Source organism: Sarcophilus harrisii, chromosome 4 (assembly GCF_902635505.1).
Source record: "Sarcophilus harrisii chromosome 4, mSarHar1.11, whole genome shotgun sequence".
NCBI classification, from domain to species: domain Eukaryota; kingdom Metazoa; phylum Chordata; class Mammalia; order Dasyuromorphia; family Dasyuridae; genus Sarcophilus; species Sarcophilus harrisii.
The window spans coordinates 296,292,864-296,315,859 of record NC_045429.1 but is presented as its reverse complement, the minus strand read 5'-3'; the positions used below and the strand labels follow the sequence as shown (position 1 = coordinate 296,315,859).

At 32.8% G+C, this 22,996-nt stretch overlaps 1 protein-coding gene across 3 annotated transcripts in view; it reads left to right on the top strand.

The window, feature by feature from the left end:
• The window catches only part of MYOCD (myocardin), a 116,386-nt gene that overhangs the window by 63,212 nt on the left and 30,178 nt on the right, over window positions 1-22,996 (top strand). For 2 of the 3 annotated variants that reach the window (XM_031965523.1, XM_031965525.1), the window contains exons 6-7: window positions 12,235-12,380; window positions 14,696-14,821. In XM_031965523.1, coding sequence (XP_031821383.1) covers window positions 12,235-12,380; window positions 14,696-14,821 — 272 coding nt within the window. The remainder of the gene's footprint in view (window positions 1-12,234; window positions 12,381-14,695; window positions 14,822-22,996) is intronic. The other variant, XM_031965524.1, reaches the window with a different exon arrangement.

Genomic DNA, 22,996 nt, shown 5'->3' with positions numbered 1-22,996 from the left:
CTTCTTTACAGACCAGAAAGGTAGACTATGCCTAGTTCTCCTAATTTGCTTATAGTATCATACTTTATTTCTAAATTATGGACCCATTTCAATCTTATCTTGGTATAGGGTGTTAGGTGTTGGTCAGTATCTAGTTTTTGTCATGCTATTTTTCACTTTTCCTAGCAACTTTTGTCAAATAGTAAGTTCTTATCCCAGAAGCTTGAGTCTTTGGGTTTATCAAACACTAGATAACTTAAAGTCATTGACTATTGTGTCTTGTGAGCCTAACCTATTCCATTGATCAACTACTCTATTTCTTAGCCTGGACTAAATGGTTTTGATGACCACTACTTTATAATATAGTTTTAGGCCTGGTATATCTAGGCCACCTTTATTTGAATTTTTCATTAATTCCCTTGAAATTCTTGAACCTTTGTTTTTCCAGATGAATTGTGTTATTATTTTTATAGATCTATAAAGTAATTTCTTGGGACTTTGATTAGTATGGCATTGAATAAGTAGATTAATTTAGGTAAAATTGTCATTTTTATTATATTAGCTTGGCCTGTCCATGAGCACTTGGTATTCTTCCAATTGTTTAGATCTAACTTTATTTGTGTAGAAAGCATTTTGTAATTGTGTTTATATATATCCTGGCTTTGTCTTGGCAGATAGACTCCCAAATATTTTATATTAGCTAGCTATTTTAAATGGAATTTCTCTATGTATCCCTTGCTGCTGGACTTTATTGGTAACATATAGAAATACCAGTGATTTATGTGGATTTATTTTGTATCCTGCAACTTTGCAACTTTGCTTTGTTTAATTGTTTTTAGTTGATTCTCAAGGATTTTCTAAGTATACCGTCATATCATCTGCAAAGAGTGATAATTTTGTTTTCTCATTATCTACTCTAATTCCTTTAATTTATTTTTCTTCTCTTATTGCTAAAGCTAGCATTTCTAATACAATATTGAATAATAATAGTGATAGTGGGCAACCTGGTTTCACCCCTGATCTTTTTGGGAATGCTTCTAGTAGTTTATCCCCATTATATATGATGCTTGCTGATGGTTTTAGATAGATGCTACTGATCACTTGAAGGAAAACTCCTTTTATTTCTTATGTTTTCTAGTGTTTTTAATAGGAATGGATGTTGGATTTTGTAAGATCTTTTTTCTGCATCTATTTATATGATCATATGATTTCTGTTAGTTTGGTAATTGATATAGTCAATTATGCCAATATTCCTAATATTGAACCGGCCCTACTTTCCTGGTATAAATCCTACTTGGTCATGGTCCTGGAGATAAGTCACTATGATCTCTTTGCTAATATTTTATTTAAATTTTTGCATTAATATTTATTAGGAAAATTAGTCTATAATTTTCTTTCTCTGTTGTTTCTCATATCTGTGTCATAAAATGAATTTGTAGGGACTCTTTCTTTCCCTACTTTTCCAAATAGTATGCATGGTATTGGAATTAATTGTTCTTTAAATGCTTGGTAGAATTCACTTGTCAAATTTTCAGTATAGTGTTCTAGGTATACATGCCTGGTCTTGTGCTGGTTTACATTCTCATCAAATACTTGAATAAAGTTATAGATAGATGTGCTTATCAAATTTGTATATGGCAGCACAAAGCTAGAATGGCTAGATAATACTATGGACAATAGAATCAATACCTACAGTACAGGTTTGGCCTCTAAAGTAATTTCTAACCATGAGATTATTAATTCTGCTCTTTTAATCTTTTTTTTCTTATTTTCCAGATTAGAAAAGTGAAGGATATTAAATGACTTTTGCCCAAGATTACATAATTCAGTGTCTTTTCACTATGCTATACTACAATTTTTCTTATAAAATTTTTTCTAAGAGTTTGTCTGAGAATGGTAAAAGAGATATATAATGATAACTTCAAGAGATAGCAGGGGAGGATATGTTTTTGAAGTACCTAGATAGGAAAATGGATTTGGAGTAAGGAAAACCTGAGTTTGAATTTCATGTCAGATACTCACATAATCTTGGGCAAAGTATGTTTTCAATGATGTTCTATGCCTATGAATTGTGATATAACATAACCTCGAAAGAAAAAAAAATCCAGGTTACTAAAAAGGCAATGGGAAAATGAATGATGGTATAAGCAAGCTATAGCATATTACTAATGATTATTTATACTAAGAACAAAAAGTGGCATAAAGTCAGTCAACAAGCATTTATTAAGCACTAATCATGTTCCAAGCACAATTATAGGTGCCAGAGATATAAATGCAAAATTGAGACAGACTTTTTGTCAAGAAGCTTACATTTGACTGAAAAAATACTACATATTCTCAGATAAACAAATGCAATTTAAACTAAAAAATATTAGTTGATGTGAGGGGGAAATGTATTAACAAATGAGTGTGGGATAGGGTGGAAGCAGGAAAAGTTTCTTGAAGGTAGTAAAATTTGAGCTAAGCCTTGAAAGTAGGTAGTGCTAATAAAATACAGAGGTGAGATGGAAGAATGTTCTAGGCATGGAGATGAGATAGAATTTGATTGTGCGATGGAGAAGTAATGTGTAATCATCCCAGGAAGATAATTTGAACTGTGAGTGTGAAGGACTTTAAGTGACAGAGGAATTTTGCTTTATTCTAGAGACATCAAGAAACCAGCCAACCAAATCCTTAAGCAGAAAATACCATAGTCAGAAGTAGACTTTAGGAATGTCATTTTGGAAGCTGCGGGGAAGATAAACTGAAGAGAAAGAAACTGGATGAAGAGATACCAATTAAGAAAGTATTGCAAAAGTCTAGGTGAGAAACACTGAGTCCCTAAACTAAGGAGAATATAGTATTAGTGGAGAAGGGGACAGGTGAAAGAGATTTTGAAATGGCAGAGCAACAAGACTTGACAGCTGATTGAATATGAAGAAATGAGTGAAAATGAGGATTTGAAGATGACTCATGTTTTTGAACTTGGATAAATAAAAGAAAAACGATGCCCTGACAGAATTAGAAAAATAGTTGGAGGGATGGATTTAAGAAAAAATATATTGAATTCTATGGACATGTTATATTTGAGATGTCTATACCATATTCAGCTGGAAATGTTCAACAGGCAGTTAGAGGTATAGGACTGAAACTCAGGAGAAAGCAGTGTGGATATAGGTAAGAAAATTATTAATAGAATGGATAGTTGAACTACTGGGAATAGATGAAATCAGCAAAAGATAGAAGACAAGTCACATCAGAGACTATAAAAAGAGAAATGTCTTGATTTTTGAAAAACGAAAGAATTCAGAACCTGAAGACTATAGAGCAATTAGTTTGACTTTGTTTCTTCAAAAAATTATAGAAATTGTCATTAACAATAAAGTTGGTTAATATCTAGAAAGGAAAATAATGATTACAAAAATCCAATATGGCTTCATAAGAAATAGGTTATGCCAGACTAATCTTATTTTTCTTTTTTGTTTTACAAGATCAATAAAGTAATAAACAAAGGGAATGAGGTAGCTATAGGTTATTTAGTTATAGTTTATGTAACTTTAAATAAAGTATTTCGTTTTTTCATGGGAAAAGATAGTGAGATATGGATAAAACAACAAGCTGAATTCAGAATTAATTGTAGGTTGAAGTCAAAGAGTCATTGTTAATATCCATCAGTAGTTGATCAATTTAATATGAGAAGTAATCTTTATTGGAGTATTCCAGGAACCAATGCTTAATTTGTACTTGTATGACATTTATCAAAGACTTGGATAAAGGGTTAGATGATACAAATTTGTAGATGACACAAATCTGAGAGGGTTAGCTAACATGAGGAAAGGATGAATCAGGATCTTTAAGGATCTTGGCTAAAGCATTAAACTGAATCCAATTTAATAAAATTCAGTAGAAATAACTGAAATCTTATACTTGGATACAAAAAAATCAGTTTCCCAAATATGAAATAGATGAGGCATAAATAGCAGGTGTTCTGAAAAATAATCTATTTTAGTGAATTGCAGATTCAATATGAGTCTATAATGTGAATGGCAGTCAAAAAACTAACGTGCTCTTAGGTTGTAATTGAGGGGCATAGTATTTAGTAATATAAGAATTCTTCTGTATTATTATATTCAGTACTAGATTTTACAGCTTTAAAAGGATGTTGATAAGCTGGAAGATGTTCAGTAGTCTAGTAGGATGATAAAAAGTCTTAAATTTATGAAATATGGGAATCAATTGAAGGAGATAGGCATATTTAGTTAAAAGAAGATTCACTGAAGACATGAGAGTTATCTATAAGTGTCTGAAGGATTGTAATTTATTTATTTATTTATTTAATAGCCTTTTATTGACAGGTTATATGTATGGGTAACTTTACAGCATTAACAATTGCCAAACCTCTTGTTCCAATTTTTCACCTCTTACCCCCCACCCCGTCCCCCAGATGGCAGGATAACCAGTAGATGTTAAATATATTAAAATATAAATTAGATACACAATAAGTATACATGACCAAACTGTTATTTTGCTGTACAAAAAGAATCAGATTCTGAAATATTGTACAATTAGCTTGTGAAGGAAATCAAAAATGCAGGTGGGCATAAATAGAGGGATTGGGAATTCAATGTAATGGTTTTTAGTCATCTCCCAGAGTTCTTTCTCTGGGCGTAGCTGGTTCAGTTCATTACTGCTCCATTGGAAATGATTTGGTTGATCTCATTGCTGAGGATGGCCAGGTCCATCAGAACTGGTCATCATATAGTATTGTTGTTGAAGTATATAGATCTCCTGGTCCTGCTCATTTCACTCAGCATCAGTTCGTGTAAGTCTCTCCAGGCCTTTCTGAAATCATCCTGTTAGTCATTTCTTACAGAACAGTAATATTCCATAATATTCATATACCACAATTTATTCAGCCATTCTCCAACTGATGGGCATCCACTCAGTTTCCAGTTTCTAGCCACTACAAAGAGGGCTGCCACAAACATTCGTGCACATACAGGTCCCTTTCCCTTCTTTATGATCTCTTTGGGATATAACTCCAGTAGTAACAACTGGGCTAGATCAAAGGGTATGCACAGTTTGATAACTTTTTGAGCATAGTTCCAAACTATTCTCCAGAATGGTTGGATTCATTCACAACTCTACCAACAATGCATCAATGTCCCAGTTTTCCCACATCCCCTCCAACAATCATCATTATTTTTTCCTGTCATCTTAGCCAATCTGACAGGTGTGTAGTGGTATCTTAGAGTTGTCTTAATTTGCATTTCTCTGATTAATAATGACTTGGAGCATCTTTTCATATGACTAGAAATAGTTTCAATTTCTTCATCGGAGAATTGTCTGTTCATATCCTTTGACCATTTTTCAATTGGAGAATGGCTTGATTTTTTATAAATTAGAGTTAATTCTCTATATATTTTGGAAATGAGGGCTTTATCAGAACCTTTGACTATAAAAATATTTTCCCAGTTTATTGCTTCCCTTCTAATCTTGTCTGCATTAGTTTTGTTTGTACAAAAACTTTTCAGTTTGGTAAAGTCGAAATTTTCTATTTTGTGATCAGTAATGATCTCTAGTTCTTCTTTGGTCATAAATTCCTTTCCCTTCCACAGGTCTGAGAGGTAAACTATCCTGTGTTCCTCTAATTTATTAATAATTTCATTCTTTATGCCTAGGTCATGAACCTATTTTGACCTTATCTTGGTGTACGGTGTTAAGTGTGGATCAATGCCTAGTTTCTGCCATATTAGTTTCCAATTTTCCCAGCAATTTTTGTCAAACAGTAAGTTCTTATCCCAAAAGCTGGAGTCTTTGGGTTTGTCAAAGACTAGGTTGCTATAGTTGTTGACTGTTTTCGGACTGTAATTTAAAGGAATTATTAGACTTGTTCTGTTTGGCCTCAAAATCTCCCAAGAGCTCTATGAGTTAAATCATATATGTATGAGACAGGTCCTAGTAATCCTTTGTTTGAATGGGCAAACTGAAGCTCTCAAAATTTAAGACATTTGTATGGGATTATACTATCAGTAAATGACAATGCTAGAACTCAAACTCAGACCTTTTTTAAACATCAGGGTAAATATTCTTTCTACTCAGATATTTCTCAGTGAAGTAGAAGGGGAAAAAAAGATATATCCCAAGGTTCCATCATAATAATTGGAAAAGTACAGAAAGGAGAAGAATGGAGACCTAAGGACTATTCCTAATAGCCGGTGTCCTTTTTTTTTTTCCTTTAGAAAAGTAACAGATTGGAAAAAAATACCAGAAGTTATAAAACAGAGAAATAGTTAGAGAAATTGAAATAGAAGTTATAAAACAGAGAAAAACTAGAGAAATAGACACCAATCTATCTGAGAGCTATCTGAAAGACCAAAGAGATACCAATAATGGCCTTGGGCCAGAATAAAACATTGTCTTGCTATTCACACCTTATCATTGATTGTCACTGAGGTAAAAGCTTCTTTGTCTTTATCTACACAAAGCAGAAATCAAGAGTTTTTGTCACTTTGATTGCAGAATACTAAACTAGAAAATTTCCTGATAGTACTGAAATTCCTTTAGTGACAGAAGAATAATGTCTGGAACACAGAATAGTTATGTGTATTCAGCACATATTGTACTGTGGACTTGGACAATAAGCCAGATGAAATTTAGCAACAAAAATTTAACGGGCATATATGGGCATTTCTGTATACAAATGTGGTTTGTCAGTCCTATTCCACGTACACTCCAACCTCCACATTTAATGGTATTTGTAATGTCTTCCATAAGGGAATACCCATAAACCATGGAATATTCTCAAAATGGAGGTAGATATACAGAAGGAAACAAAATCTAAGTGAAGAAAATAGGAACCACAATGAAATTTGTGATCTAGAAAATTTTATGAATTGCTTAACGAGAATTTCTTTTTGCGATGCCACTTTTTTGACATTTAAAAATTTAAGTTTAGTCGCTGTCATATTTTAGTCACATAAAAGCAAAATATCAACATAAAATATGATGTAAAAGATACACAGAGATATTTTTCTCTCTCCATACATACATATATATGTATATATGTCTCATCTTTAGCATTATCTCTCATTCTTCTTCCATACTTTACCCTGTATTAGTCTATTCAGCATTAGAAAGTGTTTGTAAGAATATAGAAACTATACTGAAAAAAGGAATTAGAAAACCTGGGTCCCAACTCTAGCTCCATACATGCTAGCTGTGTGATAAGGGACATTTCCTTTAAATCTCCCTGAGCCTTGATTTACTCATTTGTAATGTTCTCTTCTCTAAAATATAATCATTCTCTGGGAGCAAATTTCTTAGGGGGCTTCTGGAGGCAGCCTTCATTTCAGTTCACAGTAATAATCAACTCAAATGCAGCCAGCTATTAAAGTCCAGATCGTTTATTTTCTCCTTCCTTCACTTGGAGCTCAGCTAGCTTTCTGGAGGCCTTCCGGATCTTGGTTTCAGTGTTCTCCACAGGACAGCCTGCCACCTCTTCTCTGTCTTCCTTTGTTCTGTCCAACTGAATCCTGGCTTCTCAATCTCCCAGAGTGCCCTTTGGCGTGAGAGCTTCTTGCGTATATGCTGCACACTGAGTATACTCCAATCATTACATCACTAGGAAACCATTATTTGTTGTAGGATTAAATCATTGCTAAATTAGATTTAACCATTGTCTCCTCTGACTTAGCCCCTTGTAAGAATGCTAACATCCACTGATAAAATAAGTAATATCATCTATATACTACTTACCTTATAGGGTTGTGCAACAACCAAAGGAGAATATGTATCTGAATGTAAATACTATACAAGTATGAGATACTGTCACCTTGAAAATGAATTCTTATAGTTGATTGTGGAGTATCCAAGTTCCCAAAGGAAATGTAAAAAATAAAGAAGTAAAGATTTTTGCTTGTAGTGTTCTCTTCTTTTCTAATATATAATCCTTCTCTCTGGGAACAGATTTCTTGGGGGGCTTCTGAACACAGCCTTCATTTCAGTTCAGATCAATAATCACCCCAAATGCAGCCAGCTGTTAAAAGTTCAGATCCTTTATTGTCTCTTTTAAAATAGACCAGTTAGCTTTCTTAGAGGCCTATCTTTGTCCTTGGTTCCAAGAGCTCTTGTTGCTAGTCCTTTGCCTCTTCCAGTTTCAGCCTCTCTTCTTCCGAATCCCCAGTTCTGCCCGACTGTAATCTCTGGCTTCTCAATCTCCTCAACTGACTCCTGGCTGAGGCTCCAAGAGCTTCTTATATATGATCTCTTAAAGGTGTGAGCTCAAAGGTTGACTCCTCCTCCGAGAGTGGGATTGTGGGAACTGTGACTTGTGAATCTCCTCCACTGAACTTGTGAATCTCATACTGAATCCTGACTTGTGAATCTCGAACGCTAATATGTGAACTAATGCGTGAACTCTTAAAGGTGTGAAAGGTATGAACTCTGGACTAGAGAACTGCTAAGCACAATGCTAAAATTAGACAACTGACATCACTTTGTAAGAATCCTAACATCTGCTAAATGGGAGAAATGTGAAATTGGCTAAATGGGATAATTGTGAAGAATTCAGAGAAATATGAGAGAGAAATTTATATAGAGAGAAGTAAGCAAAACTCAGAAAACATACACAATGACTATCTTGTAAATGGGAAGGATGGGAATAACAATAATAAAAAACTTGAAGACTGCTTAATTATAATAACCAAGGTTTTCCCCACAGAAGAGCTAAGAAAATGTGCCTGTGTGGGACGTGTGCTAGACCCCTTTCCCAAATTAACTAATCAGAGATATCTTCAGGTACAAGGAAAAAACAGTTTTTTTTAATCCCTGCAGGGAGGGGCCCAGATACACACCTGGGAGGCATTCCAACTCTCACAATGTGCTCCTAAACCTAGCCAGCTTCTGGCTTGTTCAAGATTTAAAAAGCAACAAGCCTTTTCATTGGATAGACTAAAATTACATAACCCTCCTAGACCAGTGGTCAACCAATGTTCTCTGCTTCTGGTGGGTCATGTAACTTCACTAACTTCTTGCATCCCAGGATTCAAGGTCTGGGAATAGGAATCAAGGAGAAAACTTCATTCCATCAGTCCCATTCACCTGGAATCAGAGAGACTCATCTTTCTGAGTTCAAACCTGGCCTGTGACAGTCACATTTTTGTGACTCTGGATAAGTCATTTACTCCTGTTTGCCTCAGTTTCCTCACCTATAAAATGAGCTAGAGAAGGAAATGGTAAACTATTTCACTATCTTTGCCAAGAAAACTACAGTGTGATCACAGAGTCAGACACAACTGAAAACACCTTAACAACAGCACAGTCATTTCTATTACATTTGAATACATTCAAGTTTATTCATCCACTCCCCAATTAGTGGGAAACCCCTTAGTTTTAGTTCTTAACCAAAAAAAAAAAATAAACCATCAAGAAAAAAAGGTTTTTTGAACATACATATCCTATTCTTTCAGAAATAATTCTAGTAATGCATTTTTGGGTCAAAGGATATTTTGACATATTTCCAAATATATATCACAGGTCAGTGAGGGACATTTTTCTACATTTTCTTCCAGACCTACACACTCATCAGATTAATGAAGTTAACACAAACAGAAAATGACATATGTTAGAAACTGCCGGTTTTCCCTACAGACTTCCCAACATTTGTCATTTTCCTTTTATATAAACTTTGCCTATTTGATGAGTATGAGGTAGAATGTCAAAGTAGGTTTAGTTTGCATTTCTCTATTTAGTGGTGATTTGGGACATTTAAATATGATTAATAATAGTTTGAATAATATATAAACTTGAAGCTATTTTTAAGAAACAAAATGAATAAACCATTAGATAATTTGATTTTATCTTTTATGGATGCAAATCAGATTATCAATGTCAAAAATGAAAGGGAGAAATTCACAAAAATAGAAAAGAGATAAAAAGAAATTATTAGAAACTCTTTTGCCCAAATCTGTCAATAAAACTAACAAATAAAACAAATATGTACAAAATATGAAATTCTGAATTTAATAGAAGAAAAAGAGAATTTAAATAACCCACTCTCAGAAAAAATAAGCTAAACAAGCCATCAAAAAAATCTTAAAGGAAGAAAAACCCAGGATCACATGGCTTTAGAAGTAAATTCTATCAAACATTTAAAGAAAAATGAATTCCTGTCTTATACAAACTGTTAGCAAAAGTAGGAAAAAGTGCTTTTACCAAATTTCTTCTCTGACACAAATATGAACTTGACACCTAAACAAGAGTCTAAACGAAGAAAGAAAACTATCCCTAATGATATTAGTGGAAATTTTTGAACTAAAATATTACCAAAGAAGCTGTGCAACGTATCAAAAAAAAATGTATATATGACCAAGTTAGATTTACACCAAGAAACTATCAAGGTAATTAATCATGTTAATAATTAGAACAACAAAGACCATATAATCATGTCATTAGATATAGAAAAAGGTTTTGATAAAATAAATGAATGTTTATATTTTTTAAAAATTTAGAAGTCCTGGTGCAATTTTACTGTGTTTAAACCATGAACCAACATTATATATAAAGGAGATAAATGAGAATCTTTCCTAGATTGGGGTAAAGTAAAGATGTCAATTGTCACCACTCTCATTTGACATACTGCTAATAATGCTAGATTTAGTAATAAAATAAGAAAAAGAAATTGGGAGAATAAAGAGAGGCAAATAGGAAATAATCACTTTTGGAAATGATTTGTGGAGTATTTAAAGCAAATCCAAATAAAAACTTGTGTATAAATTACACAAGTATTGCTATAGGCCACATTTTTACTTAGTTTTAAAATGTGGTCTTATTTCTATTTTATTTTATTTTTATTGTTTTGTCAAATATTTTCCAAATACATTTTAATCTTATTGAGAGGCACTTGGGAATTTATAAAAAGCATGTGACCAGCATCCTGCATGTCTGACACCTCTCTGATTTACAGAACCCTAAAAAGTCATCTAAAATTTATTGAATTCAGCAAAACTGTAGGACATAAAATGCACACAAACACTAGCATTTCTATATATTTTCAACAAAACCCAGGAGAAAGAGGAAAAATATCTTCAAAATTCAGAATTTACACATGCAAAAATTTTTTAAAAACAAATATAAAATGCTTTTTTACAGAAATAAAGACAGACCTAAATATTGAGATACTGATTTTAGGCTTAGATTTAGGCCATACCAATATGATAAAAGTGAAAGTGTTACCTAAATTAATTTACTTTTTCAAATACATACCAATCAAAATATAACAGAATAAATTTATAGAGCTTAAAAATAATAAAATCAATGTACAGGAATAAAAATGTCAAGAATCTAATGGGAATCATGAAAAAATGTTAAACAATTATTTCAAAAAATACAATAAAGCTATAATCATAAAACATTATTTGATATCACCTAAAAAAATTGAGAGGTTGATCTGTGAAACAGATTAGTTATACAACAAACAGAAATAAATTGACCTTGTATCTTTTTCTTTAATAAATCTAAAGATCTCAGTTAGTTGGGAAAAACTCACTCTTTGACAAAAACTATTGAGAAAATTTGAAAGCACTCTATTAGACCTTACACCAAATATCAAATATTAGATCTTGCAACATTTATCATATTCCTAATAACTATATGGATTGGACATAAAAGGTCAAATTATAAATTAAGTGGAAGAATTTACTATTAAAATCTATGTATAAGTGCAGAGTTCATGAAAAATTACTGATCTCCGTGACCAACTTTAAGTGCCATCTTTTACTGGGAGTCTTCCCCAATCTTTTAATTCTATTGTCTTTCTCCTGGAAATAATCCTTTTATAAATATACTATATATAGATTGCTTTGTATTTATTTGTTTGAATGTGATTTCCTCCTTGAATTGTAAGCTCTATAAGGGCAGGGACTATCTTTTATTTTTTTAATAGCACTTAGTAAAGTGTCTGACCCATAGTAAACAATTAATAAATGTTTAATTGTTTGATAAAAAACATTGATTTGTTTTTACTGATGTTTGATTAAAAAACAAGAGGAAATGGATAATTTTGATTACATAAGGTTGAAAAGTATTTTCACAAAGAAAACCACTGGAACAAATAACTGGGAAAAAATAGACAGTAAGTTTGTTTGAAAAAGATGTAATTTCCAAGACATATAAGGAACTGATTTCAAATAAGTGAAATAAGGGTCATCTGAAGATAATATATTATGAAATAGCTATTTTTGATAGGTAACCATGTAAACATCTCCAAATCAACAGATGCTTTTGCCTTTGATGAGAACAGCAGCAATGATGAACTCTCTCCAGAACAGACACGAAGTGAAGACTCACAGGGATCTAATAGTTTCCTACCTGATACAAAAGTCACAGAGGCCTCTTCAACTGTCCCAACAGAAACAACTCAGGTAAATGAACACAATTTAGGTCTCCAAACCTGTGTTACTATCTTTACATAAGGAAAAATACTCCAGAATTTCTCTTAGCTGAAAATAAATATCTATCAAAAATTCATTTTAGGTGTCTTTGACATTTCTTTTGATGTGATTTAAGATAACTAATTTCCCTCATGCATTTTGCAGACCAATTTGATGGTAGCAAAAGATCCCATGAATGTTTGATTCCACACTACTGAATGCTCAAAAAATAGTTCTATCACATTTATAAAGTTATTGTGTAATTTAAAAGTTAACAACTTCCAAATTAACTTTCCTATTCTACCCTTAGTTAGTAGTAATATTATCCCTGTTATGCAGATAAAGAAAGCAAATAACAAGGAAAGTTTAAGTGATTTTTTTCCCCTAGCTAGTAGCCTAGATTCAAACTCAGGATCACTTTTTCTATTACTCTACCTCTTACCCCCTCAGAAAAAAAAGTAATGCTCTTTTTGTCTTACTTCCATACTTGTCATTTTCATCTTACTTCCATAAGGGAAAAGTTGAAAAAAATGTAAGATGAAGCCTTACCAAGTTACCTGAAAGGGTAGCGTGTGAAAAGATATTCTATAATATGGAGTAAGAATACCTTTTGCATATTTCAGACTAATCTGGTTTCTCTTGGACTTCAAGGTCTCCTTGGCTTCATCTCCCGTGTCCAGAACTTCACTCCCTGAAGTGGGACAAATAAAACAAAGCCAAAACTCCCCAGGTCCATTTCTTGGGATCATAAAGCCTGAGGGGAAGGGAAAGGAATCTTCAGTTCCTCTCTCCCAATTTAATGGATTGCATCCCTACTATGATTGAATGTCTTTCAAACCCATCTCAGAAGCAAGTTGTCTGCAATTTTCATGAGGTTCCCTTCATCTCTGGAGCTCTGGGCATAGATCAAGGCCCATCACAACTATGAAATATCATTGCATAATGATAAAAGCATTCAATTCTGAATAAGAAAAAAAGGGTTCAAATTTTAATTCTAATATTGCTTTTGGAACAAAGACAAGTCACTTCACCTCTTAGGATCTCAGTTATTTTTTGTTTTATAGACTTAAAAAAACCTCAAGTTCCAAGTCATTGAGGGATTAAAAGCTGATGAATATGGAAGAAGAAAAAAGAGGAAGAGGAGAAAGTAAAGAAGGAGGAGGGGGAGAGGAAAGGAAGAAGGAGGAGGGAAGAAAAAGAAGAATACTGCATTTTCCTAAAAGATCAGACACTTACTTAGCTGAAGGATCAACTAAGTCTAAAGCTAGAACTGTTGGATACTATAGTTGTCTTTGATAAGTTAAATCTAACAGAACAGAGGAACCACCTGGAAGCAGAGAATCAGAGAATTTATCCAGCATCTTGACCAGTTTGGTTGAGATGACATACCCATTGAAATATTAGTCAAAAACATTGTGAATCAACTCATCTCAGTAGCACCTATTCAATACTCAATACAGAAATCTCATTCATTAAAGGATTTTTTAAACAATTACTGAAGACATGGGAGTTTACAATTCTAGTATTATTCAACTTCTCAACAAGCATTTATTACATTTATTATATGCCAGGCACTGTGTTATCCCCAGTTCACTGGGGATAGAGAGTCCTAAAGAGTTCATTCTAACGTAAGAAACATCATAAAAACAATATTTATAAGCAAGATGTATTGGGAAATATCCTGAATACATGGCTTTTCCTCACTCTTATTTTTCCCTGACAGGTTTCCGTGTGCCCACTCATGTTTTTCTTTGCCAGATTTCTGTTTAAGTGTATGACTACTTTTCACCACAGATACTAAATATATTTCTGTAAGAATATGATACAGGTTTGTATGTGGATTATAATGTATTTGTCCTTTCTATATTTGCTCTACACCTTTTTATGTTAGTATTGGTTCTTTAGAATAAGAAGTTTAACTTCTAGGAAGTGATTTAGGAAATATGTGGAATCATGCAAAAACATTTAAACAAACATGAATAGTTCATTTTTACTACTCAACTCTAAGCTACAAATCAGCCATTCCAATTACATAGTCAGTCCCACATGCACCAAAACATATAAATAAACATGTGTCTTCTTTCTTCTCAGTGTTTTCCCCTTCTCCTATTCTCAAGATCCAGAGTCTCCAATTCCCTTTATATCCATTTGAATCCAGCAGCTTTCAGGCAGGTTTACACTCATACTGCTTAATGCAAACTCCTTAGGGGAAATATATGAAAACCTAGGATTAGGTTAGATTAGAATTGGAAGTAGGAGCTCATTATATTTCTTCTTACTCACTAATAAAATTAAATTTTTTTCAGGATCTTACCTCTGGCTCAGAAAATGATAGAAATAAACCAGTATCACACCCCATCAACCAATCAGACAACATGAAGCAGGTGAATGGCCCATTGAGCTCACCCATCCCTGTGCCTGCTGTGGTGAAGGTACAGAAATACACATTAGAAGTCTAATTATCTGAATCATGTCTGAGTTCATGAAAAATATTACAGATAGGAATATTATATTCCTATTTGAGTTTCACTAGATGTATTCCAAGATCCCCCCAAGAGTCTATAATTCTAAGAAAAATTTTCTCCATCAAGATGATTTCTCAAAAGAAAGAATCCTTTCTGATAATTTCCCTTAGTCCTGAGAGTGCATGTATTCCCAAGGAAACAGTTCAGAAAAATACAGGGACCATATTAGCTATTAAATCCAAGGGGGAAAAACTGTATTACTGGGTATTGAGGTTAGTAAAACCATGGAAAACAGAGTAGTAATACTGGCTGTATCCAGTAAAAAGATTTCCATGGCTAGTTCCTAAAAATTCCTAAATTCATGTGAATTTATTCAATTTTCTAAGTGCTAATGAATAATACACAAAATACAAGAAAAAATTACTGTTAACTAGAGTGATCAAGGAAGACTTCAATAAAATTCAGTCTTCCTCTAGTCAAAAAGGCTGAGTAATTAATGAAGAAAGGGGAATAGGAAGTATTAAATGCTGTTCTTCCACTTTGATACTATTTGTAGAAACCATTAAAAAAAAAAAAAACCAAACACACAAAAAGGCTGATCTCTCTTACTGTAGTTACTGAGTTTTGTGGATGTGAACTTAGGAAGGGAGAGTCAGATGGCTGAGCCATGGAGTTCTGAAGGTATGGTATTTCTAGCTGGATTTCACTAGGAAAGCTAAGTGTGTTTTTAGTGAGTGTCACTATCCTGACATAAACTTAATTTGTCAATTTAGTTGCTACAAATAATTAAGTTTTTAAAAAAATATGAACTTAATCATTAACAAAAACAAAATAAACATGAATCTTAACTCATGTATTCTTAGCCTTTGAAAAGACAGAACCAAATTAATAACAAACAACAACAACAAAAAGCAAAAAATGTTTTTTTTCCCCCTGAGTCCCCATGCAAGTCCACTGAATTCCATTAATCCTGAATTTATTTTCATTTTTCTTTTGCTTGTCTCCTCTCCTCTTCTCTCTTTTCCTGCCTTCTCTTTCCACCATTTTCCTTTCCTTTTTTCATTTCCTTTCATAAATATGCATATAGTTTTGATAGTGCTGATTTTGCTCTGCATTTTCACTTTTCCTTAGGTGGTCCACATTTATCATTTTGTGATACTGCAATATTCAAATATGCTAAAATTCTCTCTCAGGCTCTGGCAACTCTCTAAGTTTTTAAATTATAAAAATGTCATTATCTTCATAGGTGAAGAAAATTACCATACTGTTAAAATCACAAGTTTTCAACATAATATAATATGCAAGAATATGTTCAGTACTAATTGACCTGTAGTTTAATTGCTAGGTGCTTTACAATCTGTGTTAGCCTTGTTGGACCTGTTTCCTCATCTGTAAAACAAAGAAATTGGACTAAGTGGCCTTCAAATTCTCTTCCAGCTCCAGCTCTGTAATCCTATAATCCATGTTACATACTTAGTTCCTTTCTAATTTATCTGCTTGCAATTTCAGCTAGGTGGCACTATAATATATAGAACACTAGACCTGAAGTCAGGAAAACTCATCTTTCTGAGTTCAAATAGGGCCTCAGACACTTACTAGCTGTGTAGCCCTGAATAAATTACTTAACCTTATTTGCCTCCATTTCCTCATCTGTAAAATGAGCTAGAGAAGGAAATGACAAACCAAAAATTATATCTTTGCCAAGAAAGCCTCAAATGGAGTCATAAAGAATAGGACTGAAACAACTGAACAATAACAAAGTGACTATGAATATTTTTTGTAAAGATAAAGGCACTGATCTTCTCACTCCCATATTCCTCTACTTCTAATATGATGTTACATTTCTTTTCTAAATCTTGAATTAATTTGAATCTTACTTTGGTATATGATGTGAAATTAATATCTCTATACAAAGATATATTAATATCTCTATATATAAAATCTCTATACAAAAATTCTGCTGGACTACTTTCCAGTTTTCCCAGCAGTTGATAAATAATTCATCTAAACCTGAAGAATTGGACTCTTTGCATTTATCAATCATGTTTATCCTATGTTTGTTTTCGTTTATATGTTGTAAGCCTAATGTATTTCATTGGATGACTTTTCTATTTTTAAACCAGTGCCAAAAGTTTTAGTGATTACTGCTTTATTATTATTTTAATTAATTTTAGTTGACTCTTTGAGAATCTAGATAAACTATCAAATTGTTTGAGGAAAAAATGATAACTTCTATCCCTCTTATGTTTATTTCATTGATTTCTTTTTTATGATTTATTGTTAAAGCTAGCATTTCTGGAAAGGAAAGGAGGGAGGAAGAGGGAAAAAAAGGAAGGGAGGGAGAAAGAAAAATTGACATCAGCAAAACAAATGCCTATAATGGCCTTTTTCTCTCTAATGTTGTCATTGTATAAATTGTTCTCATTCTTCTCACCTCTTTCTACATCAGTTCATAGGGGGTCTTTCCAATTTCCTCTGCAACTGTGTATTTCATCATTTCTTATGGCACAATAATATTCCATCCAATTCATATTTGTTTAGCTTTCTTCAAAAGGACACCTTAGATTATAATTTTTATTATTATAAAAATATCTGATATATATCATATATATCAATACATATATATCCATAAATATATATTTGTTCATGTTTATTTTTTCCTCTTTCTTTGATTTCTTTGGGGAATACATATGTGTATGTGTATATAAAATATCTATATAAAAATATATGTATATATTCATTTTGCGTTTATACATACAAATAATAATGGTGTGGCTGGGCCAAAAAGTACACAAATTTTAGGAATTGGGGAGGGGCATAGTTCCAAAATTTACAGCTCTATCAAAAGTTTATCAGTGTTCTTGTTTTTTGCAGCCCTTCCAATATTGGTTATTTTATTTTGTAATCTTTGGCAGCCAGATAGGTATGAGATAAACCTCAAAGTTTATTTAATTTTTTGTGTTCTTGAGTCATATCAGTTGTGTCTGACTCTTTGTGATTCTATTTGGGGTTTTCTTGGCAAAGTCTTTGGAATACTTTGCCATTTCCTTTTCTAGCTCATTTTATAGATGAAGAACTGATGCAAAAAGGATTAAGTGACTTGTCCAGGGTCATTCAACTAGTAAATGTCTGAAGCCAGATTTGAAATCAGATTCTTAGGGGCAGTACTCTATTTTATACAGTTTTTGTGTTGTTGTTGTTGTTGCTGTGAGGCAGTTGGGGTTAAGTGGCTTGTCTGCGATTACACAATTAGTAAGTGTTAAGTGTCTGAGGCTGTATTTGAACACAGGTCCTCCTGACTCTAGGGCCAGTACTCTATCCACTGCACCATCTAGCTGATCCTTATACAGTTTTTTTCTTCCTCTGAAAAATGACTATTTATATCCTTTAATCATTTATCTATTTTAGAATAGTTCTTAGTAATAATTAGAATAGCTCTTAGGAGTAACTTGAATCTAATTCTTATAATATCCTAAATATGAGACCTTTGGCAGAGAAATTTGTATTTTTCCCATTTACCTACTTACTTATTAATTTTAACTACATTAGATTTGTTTTTGCAAAACATTTGCTTTTATATAATACAAATTATCCATTCTATCTTATATTATCCTATTACATATTAGTTGCAAATTTTCCCCTTTCTCAATAGATCTGAAAGGTTATTTCTTCCTTGTTCCTCCAGTTTGCTTATTTTTATTATTTTTTTGAGACTGGATCTCCCTTTCTCAACCAGGCTAAAAGTATAGGTCTAATCACTTCTGATTAACCCTGGAATATTGACCAGCTCCATTTCTAATCTGTACTAATTCACTCCTTAGACAAGCTGGTTGATCCCTAGTTCATAATTTGGGTTCCAGACTTAGTGTGGACACCCTAACTGATCACTGCAATTTAGAATTTCCAAGTCAAAGAATCCATCATCCTCAGCTTTTCCCAGTATTAGGGAATTAAAAGAATACACTACTTTAACGCCTCTCTATAGCCTTTTATATATAGGTCATGTATCCATTTGGATTTCCTCTTGATGTAGAGTGTGAATTGTTAGTACAAATCTAATTTCTTTCAGATAGCTGTGCAGTTTTTGTTGAAAAGTGAGTCTTCTCAGTAACTGTAGCAAACACTATATAACTGTTTTTATTTACTTCTGTATGTTGTGTACCTAATCTGTTCTAGTAATTGACTTCTTTTTTTAAACCACAATCAAATTGTCTCAATTATACATTTTTACATTATACATTATGAGATATGTTACTGGAAGACTTCTGTTATTCCCCTTTTTTCCTTATTACCTTTCAGATTGTTAAGCTTTTGTTCCTCCTCATGAATTTTGTTATTTTTTCTAACTCAATAAAAATTCCTTTTGTAGTTTAATTGGCATAAGACTGAATAAGTAAATTAACCTAGCTGGTTTTTATTTTTTTTTATTTATATATTTTTTTATTGGCTGATCCTACCTATGAGCAAATTAATTAATGTTTCTCCAATTATTTGTCTATCTCTGCAGAGTTTTTTTGCTTGGATTTACATAGTTACTGAATACATCTAGCTAGCTAAACACCCAAATATTTTATATTTTCTGTATTTTGAATAGAATTTCTCTTCCTATTGGCTTATGTTTATAACATGCTAGATTACTAATGATTTGTGTAATTTTTATCTCAGTATTGCTGGATTTGATGTTTCTATTATTTTTTAACTGGCTTTTTAGAATTTTCTCAAATAAATCATATTATTGACAAATATGCTCATTTTATTTCCTTTCTAGGCTTATTTCCTCAATATCTCTTCCTTCGTCTTGGGGTTACAATTAGCATTAACTAGTTAATTAGCTGTTAACTAGTTTTATGATTATGGAAATCTTTGCTACTAGAGATAGAAAAGTGGTTCAGAGAATAGAGCAGTAATCCAGGAGTCAAGAAATTCAATACCATTTTGAGACTAACTATTACTTTATTGCATCCACTTTAGTGTCCTCAAATACAAAATGACAATAATAATAATAGCACCTTACTTCCCAGGTTGTTCTAAAGACCAAATAAGATATGTGTAAACTTCTTAGCACAGTGTCTGGCATATAGTGGGTAATCAATAAATCCTGGCTCTATCTTTTCTTGGAAGGCCCTCTAACATTTCTCTATCACTAATTTTTTTCATAGATATAGGTAGATGCTATTTGCTTATATTATGCAGCTAGATGTATAGAGCACTGAGCCTAAAATCAGGAAGACTCATCTTCCAAGTTTAAATCTGATTTCAGACACTAATTAGCTATAACCTTATTTGTTACAGTTCCCTCATTTGTAAAATGAGCTAGAGAAGGAAATAGCAGCTACTCTGCTATCTTTGCCAAGAAAACCCCAAATGGAATCATAAAGAATTTGACATAATTATAACAACCAAAACAACATTTGCTGTATTAAACATAATTTTATTCCTATGTTTTCTAGAGTATTTTAAAACTTTTTTAAAAAAATATTTTTCTAGCATACGTTATGAAATGGATAGTTTTGATTATAGTAATTTAAAGTTTTTGTATAAACAAAACCAATGCAGACAAGATTAGAAGGGAAGCAGAAAATTTTGGGAGGTAAGAATTTTACATCCAAAGGTTTTGATAAGGCCTCATTTTTAAAATATTTAGAGAATTGACTCAATTTTATAAGAATACAAGCCTTTCTCCAATTGGTAAATGGTCAAAAGATATCAACAGATAATTTTCAGATGAAGAAATTAAAACCATTTCTGATCAGATGAAAAAAATGCTCTAAAACACTATTGATAAGAGAAATGCAAATTAAGATAACTCTGAGGTACCACTATAAACCTCTCAGAATGGCTAAGATGACAGGAAAAGATAATAATAAATGGTGGAGGGGATATGGGAAAATTGGGACACATACATTTTTTTTTTTGCTATTTTATTTTATTTTTCATAATTATAACTTTTTATTGACAGAACCCATGCCTGGGTAATTTTTTACAACATTATCCCTTGCACTCACTTCTGTTCTGACTTTTCCCCTCCCTCCCTCCACCCCCTCTCCAAGATGGCAAGCACATGTTAATATACATGTTAAATATGTCACAGTATATCCTAGATACAATAAATATGTGCAGAACCGAACAGTTCTCTTGTTGCACAGGAAGAATTGGATTCACAAGGTAAAAATAACCCGGGAAGAAAAACAAAAATGCAAACAGTTTACATTCATTTCCCAGTGTTCTTTCTTTGGGTGTAGCTGCTTCTGTCCATCATTGATCAATTGAAATTGAGTGAGATCTTCTCTTTGTTGAAGAAATCCACTTCCATCAGAATACATCCTCATACAGCATCGCTCTTGAAGTATATAATGATCTGGTTCTGCTCATTTCACTTAGCATCACACTAATACATTGTTGATGGAGTTGTGAACTGATCCAACCATTCTGGAGAGTAATTTGGAACTATACCCAAAAGGCTATCAAAGCATTCCCCAATTGATGAGCATCCTCTCAGTTTTCAATATTTTGCTACCACAAAAAAAATTTAGGTGATAATTTTGTTGTACATTTAAAAGGAATAACAAGTTGTATATAGTGGATATATAGTTTTATATTTAACTACCTTTTTATTGTACTACATTATGGAAATGCTTGTTCTATTCCATAAATTAAAAACATACTTTTTACTTTTGTAGTAATAGCTTTTTATTTTCAAAGCAAAGATGGTTTTCAACACTCAACCTTGTAAAACCTTGTATTCCAAATTTTTTCTCCCTCCCTTCCTACCTCCAACCCCCTCTCCTATACAGCAAGTAATCCAATATATGTTAAACATGCAATTCATCTATACATATTTCCACATTTATCATGGCACACAAGAAAAATTAGATCAAAAAAGGGAAAAAAATGAGAAAAAAGCAAACAAACAACAACAAAAATGTGAAACTACTATGCTGTGATCCAAACTTAGAACTGTCTAGAGTACTGAAAGTTCAAGTCAGTTTCCTGGAGACATGCAGCCAATGTATGTCAAAGGCAAAACACAATTCATTTCTTTCTGGCTCTAAGGTCAGATCTCTATCTACCATATTATGCCTGGCTCTCTTACTCAAGGACCATGGAGCAAATTATTCTTTTCTACAAATCCCCTCCAAAAAATATATTTGTTCCTGAATTCAGTGGAACACTAATTCTCATTCCCAACCCAGTCTATGTATTTATCATCTGGGAGCAGAGTAGGAAAGGGACAAGAAAAAATTGGGAGCAAAGCATGACAAAAAGTTTCCTAAAAGTTAATTCCTTGAAATACCCCCATTGGCACTCCATGGGAAAACCCTCCCCCAAAGAACTACCTTTTTCTTCTGGTTATTCCCCTAGTAGATTGACTGTCAATGGAATTCCTCTCCTGGATACATCCTAGATTTCCTTTACAATGTCTCACAAAGATCTTTTTCCTGAAAATTCACTTTTTCTGACCTGGGAATTCACACATTGGAAATACCTTCTACCATCTGCAACTTCATGTTATAATTGGATGGCTCCTCACAGAATCTCCATTTAAGTAATGTGCCTATTTCAGGCATTTCTTATCACTCCATAGACTGTACTTTGGACTTTCTCAACTGTCTCCCTCCCCAATCAGTATTAGTGGTGTGGTGGATAAAGCATAGGGCCTGAAATTAGAAAGTTTATTTTTGTTGTTTATTGATTTTTCAGTTGTCTCTGACTCTTCATGATCCCTTTTGGAGATATTGTTGGCAAGGATACTGACATGCTTTGCCATTTCCTTCTCCAGCACATTTTATAGATGTGGAAACTCATAGAAATAGGACTAAGTGATTTACCAGAGTAACACAACTATTAAGTGTCTAAGACCAGATTTGGCCCACTGTCAAATATAGCTTTTGATATTTACTAGTTGTATGATTCTGGACAAGTCACTTGCACCTATTTGCCTCAGTTTCCTCATATATGAAATGATGATAATGTCACTTACCATCCAGAGTTGTTGTGAGGATCAAATGAGATAGAAATTGTCAATCACTTAGCACAGTTCCTAGCACATAATGTATTATATAACTCTTAACTATTATGATTATTTATTACTAAATGCCTTTGTTTCTTCTATCTTCCCTCTTTTTCCCTCCTCTTATTCTT